The 6,000-nt window shown below is 50.6% G+C and overlaps 1 protein-coding gene across 1 annotated transcript in view; it reads left to right on the forward strand.

Annotated features, from left to right (window-relative positions):
* The window catches only part of SAE1 (SUMO1 activating enzyme subunit 1), a 72,125-nt gene extending 66,736 nt beyond the window's left edge, over positions 1–5,389 (forward strand). The window contains exons 8-9 of the mRNA XM_007168187.3: positions 683–752; positions 4,372–5,389. Coding sequence (XP_007168249.1) covers positions 683–752; positions 4,372–4,464 — 163 coding nt within the window. The 3' untranslated portion in view covers positions 4,465–5,389. The remainder of the gene's footprint in view (positions 1–682; positions 753–4,371) is intronic.
* The last annotated feature ends 611 nt before the right edge of the window (positions 5,390–6,000 follow it).

Here is a 6,000-nt window from a genome sequence, read left to right on the forward strand (position 1 = left end):
TTAACTTGCCTGCACCTCAATTTGCTCATTTAAAAAACCCTTTTGTGATCAGGGATGGGAACTGGCGAGGCATGGTTCCTCTGGGGAGGTGGGGGGAGAAAGCGTTTGGCTGTCCAGGATGGGTGATTGGGGCAGGTGACAATATTAGCTAAAATTTGTCCTCTGGATGCCCATCCTGGCCCGGAAGGGTTGGTATCTACGTGGGTAGTGAAGGCTTTTTTCTGCTCCCGTGCTTTAATCTCAGGCCCCGACTTTCCCATGCCTCCTGCATGTTAACACAGGCCTACTCCTGACATTTGTCTGGGAATAGCATATAGAACCCACTGCCCATTGTGGGTCAGGAGAGAATTGCGAGAATGTGACCAGGGCACTGAAACATCTGATATTTGTAGGACTTTATTTTTAGGACGCACAGATATAGCCTTTCCTTTAACTTTAAAAAAAAAAAAAAGTTGTGAAACAATTCTTGCCTGCCAAGGTTCAGAGGTCATTCCCAGCCACCTACTAACCTGGATCAGATTTAATTTTCACGCCTAGTTGCCAGCATTAGCATTGCTGTCTGAATTGACTCCTCCTGGTAGGAGATGTTTTCATTCAGGTGAACCCACTACTGACCTTTTCCAGATGTCCTTACCAGCCTTCCTGTTCCTCGGTGCTCCATTTCATTTGTCTTCTCTTTTAGGTACTGCTTCTCTGAGATGGCCCCAGTGTGTGCAGTGGTTGGAGGGATCCTGGCCCAGGAAATTGTGAAGGTAAAAAGTCACTGTGGCATAGAAAATCGTTGACCCTGCGCACCATGACCTTGGATGTGCCAGCAGAGAGGACCCGGGACTGTCTTAGAGAGCTGCCTGGCTTCTCTGACTCCACTCACCCTGTCTCCTGCCCTCCCCATTGCCTGCCTTCCTTCCTTTTTCCACCCCATCCTCTTCTCTCCAGCCCATCCAGGCGGGCCTGCAGCAAATGATCTTTGAGTGCCTGCCTACTCAGAGCTGGACAAAGAGCTTGTGAGGTGCTGTGCACCGTCCCCTAACTATACCAGCCGGTTATCTGGTGCTTATGATATTTGTCAGATATTCTGCCTCTTACAGCTCTATGAAATGGGCACTGTCCTGACCCCCATTTAGGGGGTGGAAACCGAGGCCCAGAGAAGGGATTCCACGACCCGTGCTTCTCCACCTCTGCTTCACAGTTTCTCTCCACCCATGGCCATGGCGTCAAAGCACCCTCTCGTTACTGTACACACCATGGGCGTGTATAGAGCAGGGGGAGATCAGTACCAGTGGGGCCCGTGCACTGTGCCAGGAGCCCCACAAGGCTCTATCCAGGGTGACCTGTGCCCACATTAGGCAGGTGTCGTTGTCCCTCTCAGAAGGGAAGCATTTCATGTAGGGTCATGAGGTAACCAAGTAATTAGCACAGCCTTTTGAGTCTCTTCTGGAACGTTTGAGTTGCCAGAACTATAGCATACCCCCAGATGTATTTTACTTTCTTTGGGGACTTTGATATTTGCCCAAAGATATTGAATTTGCCTTTTGCAGATTCTTAACTGCTTTAGTGGACCTGCAGTGATGGGGTGTCCTTTTCTTTCATGGAGCAGAGTCGTGCCTGGTCAAATAATTCTCCACGTCCATTTACACGTCAGGTTTGAGCTTAGGAGGACGATTTGGAGACCAGCTCTCACTACTTTGTCCTGCTCTGGAAACATTTGACTCAATTTGATGGTCCCACCATCCTCTCAAGGCCTTTTTTTTCTCTCTTCTTTCCTGATCCTTCTCTCTGGATCTATTCTTTCCCTAAATCTAACTTTCTATGTCACAGGCAGTAGGGGTGAGCACCAAGGAGGTACAGTGGGAGAAGAGGAGAAGCATGGGATGCCGTGCCTGCTTTCTTGCTCATGCCTTCTGCTTAACCCAGACTGATAAAAAAGTTCAGCTATGTCCCCAGTCTGAGAAGTTGGCTGCCCAGAGGACTGTGTTGAGAAGGATTCTGAGGCAGGAAAGAGTACAGTGATGGAAAAATAAGGGCGGGAATGGGAACATAATATATTTTTTGTAGCCTACAGTGACGACAACAATGGTAGATAACATTTATTGAAAGCTCAGTGCGTACCTACCGCACAGAGACCGTGTTCCCTACGTGGATAGACTCATTTGATCCTTACAACAACCCAAGAGGTAGGAGCTGGTGATCCCTGCTGTATGAAGGGGGCACTGAGGTGCAGAGAAGCGGCGGAGCCAGGACTCGAGCCCGTGCCATCTGGTTTCTGAGCCTGTGCTCTGCCATCAGGCCTCAGGTGCCCTCCCTAAAGGCCCTCCCGTCTGGCGGGACTCTGTGTGGACCCGGGGCCACCGTCCTTGCGCCCTTAGCCTCACCTCCATACCTCCTATTGAGAAGCTGCTCCCTGAGTTTTTCATGTGGGATGGAGATTGTGGGTCAGGCAGGTGGCCTTGACCCCACTGTGTGCAGGGGCTTCTCTGCATCCCCGTCCTAACCTCTAGTGCAGCCCCCTCCTTCCTGCCTGCAGGGGACAGCTGTTGCCCAGCATCTTGTTTCTGTTTATCCCAGATAGCCAGAGTACTCTGCATTCTTGGTTGCTGGGTGTGTTTGGAATCTCCTCCTACCCCCATCTTGCTTGGGAAGCACTTTACCTTTTGCCCCGTGTTCACCCCATGCCCTGCTGTCTTGTCCCCGCCACTCCCCCTTACTTAACACCGTTCCAGCTTCGGCCAGCTGGCGGTAAAGGCCTGCAATCTGAGGGCCGTGGACCTCCCCCTTTTCCCTGGTGGGACCATCTGACCACCCGTAAAAAGTAAACATCGGGAGATGGGGAGGCAAATGTATAAGTCTGTTCCCTTGGAATCATCTTTGTTTCCCTCCTTCCTTGCATCATTCCAGACACCACATGTTCTATCCATGTCCTCTGTCATGTCCCGCTTCCTTGGGTTTAATCATCCTTCTTTTCTCTCCCCACTGTCCGCGGTCGGTCTCCCCACCTAGAGTACTAGAGGTGAGAGTGACAGCAGCAGCCTTATCAAGCTCCATGTGAAAACGCCTTGTGTCATCTCCTGGAACTTGGGTTCTCGGGTCTAAGATCCACCTGTGGGCTCTTGGGCCCTTCCACCTGGCTGAGTGCTTGGGGCCTCAGATATTGGGAAAGGACCTCTGGACCCCGTTAGTCATAGCAGCTCCCATTTATTGAGAATTTACTACATGCCCGACACGTTACAAGCTTGATCGCATTTTACACTCACCAGGGGCCCTAGCAGGCAGGGGCCATTTATTTGCCATTTCATATGCCAGCCCAGAGAAGCAAACCTCTGATCCAAGCCCCAGGCAGGGAGGGACTTCAGAATCCTTAATATCTAGCACAATACCTGACACAGAGTAGATGCTCAATACATTTTCCTCAGAAGAATGGTTATTTCCGGAATAACCACTCGGAATAGGTATAATTGTCTCCATTTTACAGATGAGAAAGTGGATTGGGATTGGCACTCAGTGCAAGGAGGAGAGGTTCGGGATGTTTAGAGCACACTCCCAACCTTGTAAAGAGGTCCTGCCTTAGGGACGACAGCACGGTGCTCCCGGAGACCATGACAGCCTGCCTAGCAGTCTGCGTGGGTGATGTCTTCCTCTTTAAACAGTAACCCTTCTTGCGTTGAAAATGTCCACTATCGCCTATGGACCTCTCCCCAGTACACACAGGTACACACATGATTCAGCGTGTAATTTCAGGGACTCTTAACTCCATCTCTAACAGTGCTGTGAACTTCTGTTAACCCCACGAGATAATCATCATTTTCATGGCTGACTGGCACGTACCAGGCCCTCTGGACCCCAGCCCTGGCCTGTGCCGTGGAGGGCAGGCAGCACTGCCTTCTCGTGGAAGCGCCGCTTCTGCATCAGTGAGTGTCCCTCCAGGTGACGGAGGCTGCAGCCTCAGACGTGTTGGACTGAATCAGTGCCTTTCTCAGTTGAATAGTCATAAATAATTATTGCTGCCGTTAGCCAAGCGGTGCTTCTCCATGTTAGGCATTGTTTTAGATATTTGAGGTAAAGCATCTTTTTTAATCCCTAGGATAAAACATTTGTTATTTTCATTTTACATGGGGAAAGTAAAGGTCAGAGAGGCTAAATGATCTGCTCAAGGACACACAGCTGGCAAGGGACAGAGCAAAGGGACATGACAATTACAATCAGAAGTGTTTCCCAACATAGCCAAATAGCCCCTGGGGAGCAAAATCAACGTCTCTTGCGACCCACTGCCCACGTTGCTTTTAGAAGATTTCAGCTTGGGGGTTTATTCTTTTTTCTCCATTTTATCCCTTTTAAAGCACTTGAGCTGAACCCTCTTCTTGTTTCGCTCCCCAGGCCCTGTCTCAAAGGGACCCTCCTCACAACAACTTCTTCTTCTTTGATGGCATGAAGGGGAACGGGATTGTGGAGTGCCTCGGCCCCAAGTGAACCCAAGACTTGGCAGCTGCGGCGATGCTGCCCGCGGCTTGCTCACATGTGATCCTTGTCCCCTTCCCCCGTGACGGCCCTCTCCAGGCGAGGGAGAGTGAAGTCACTGAACCCATGCAAACCGTTTCCTGTGAGCAGTGAGGTCGTACAGATGTGCTGCTTCTCAGCACCCGGGGCTGCTAAGCAAGGGGCGTAGGTCCTGGCTGTCGCCGTTCCCGTCCCAGGCCTGCACGGCCAGCACCTGACAGCCCCCTCTGACTCCTCGTCACGGCGTCGCCAGTCCCCCCGGCCAGGAGCCAGCACGCCTTGTTGCTTAGGAGCCTCTTGCCACCTTCTCGGCCTTAGTCTCCGCCTGTTGTCACACAGAGAGGAGCATGACTTCAGGTGGGGAATAAGGCCTAGGACCGATGAAACACTAGTGGAACCACAGTTCCAAATGCCGACAGGTGCCCTTAGAGAGGAAAAAACATGGCAGGCAGAATGTATTTCCTCCAAAGTTTGAGACTCTGAAAAACAACAGGTGGCATCTGGTGTGCTATTCTTGAGTTTTAGTTTAGGATTAGTTGAGTTCCAGCCTGGATTTTGGACGAGAGGAAATATCACCAAGTCCTCTTGGGTATGAGGGTGAGACCTTGCAAATGGAATAGTAGCGGGAAAGCTCGTTTTAAAAGGCAGATTCCCTGGTCCCACCCCCTGGGGATTCTGACTTCTTGGCCGCGAGCTGGGACAGAGGAGCCCGCCCTTCCCACGGAGCCCCATGCCGATGCCGTGCCGACCCTCGCTCTGGAGGCTGTCGCGTGTTAAGGGCTGTATCGGCCCTTCATTTACCCCCCTGAATTGCAGCTGTTCGTGTTTTTTTTATATTTTCTATATTTCCTTGGTTCTTTAAAAAGGAATGATTGAAATAAAGTTATTTGCTTTAGGATTTGTTTGTTTTTCTTCCACATTAGAAACTTCTTCCTCTGACAGGGAGCGATCCAACAATTGCCTAAACCTGAAGAAATGTCCCTGGATGCTTTAACATGACACAAAGATCCTCCCCTCCGTCACCATTCCTGCCACCGTTTTTCTGGGCAATGCAGCAAGAGAGTGCTCATATTCTAGCGTGCAGAAGCTTCTGATTCTTATTGTCTGTTGAATAATTCAGTTAAGTAGTGGCTGTTCTCAGGGATAGCAATTGTGATAATAGTGGAAAAGGAGTAAAAGTGAGTGATAAGAATCTGCCTGCCAGTGCAGGGGACGGGGGTTCGAGCCCTGGACCGCTAAGATTCCACGTGCTTCGGAGCAACTAAGCCTGTGTGCCACAACTACTGAGCCCACGTGCTGCAACTAGTGAAGCCCCCGCACTCTAGAGCTCGTGCTCCACAAGAAGAGAAGCCACCACAATGAGAAGCCCACGCACCGCGGCAAAGAGTAGCTCCCTCTCACCGCAACTGGAGAAAGCCCGCGCGCAGGAACAAGGACCCAACGCAGCCAAAAATAAATAATATAAATTTAATTTTTAAAAAAAGTGAGCAATGTTCTCATAACGGTTAA

Source organism: Balaenoptera acutorostrata, chromosome 19 (genome assembly GCF_949987535.1).
Source record: "Balaenoptera acutorostrata chromosome 19, mBalAcu1.1, whole genome shotgun sequence".
Taxonomy (NCBI): domain Eukaryota; kingdom Metazoa; phylum Chordata; class Mammalia; order Artiodactyla; family Balaenopteridae; genus Balaenoptera; species Balaenoptera acutorostrata.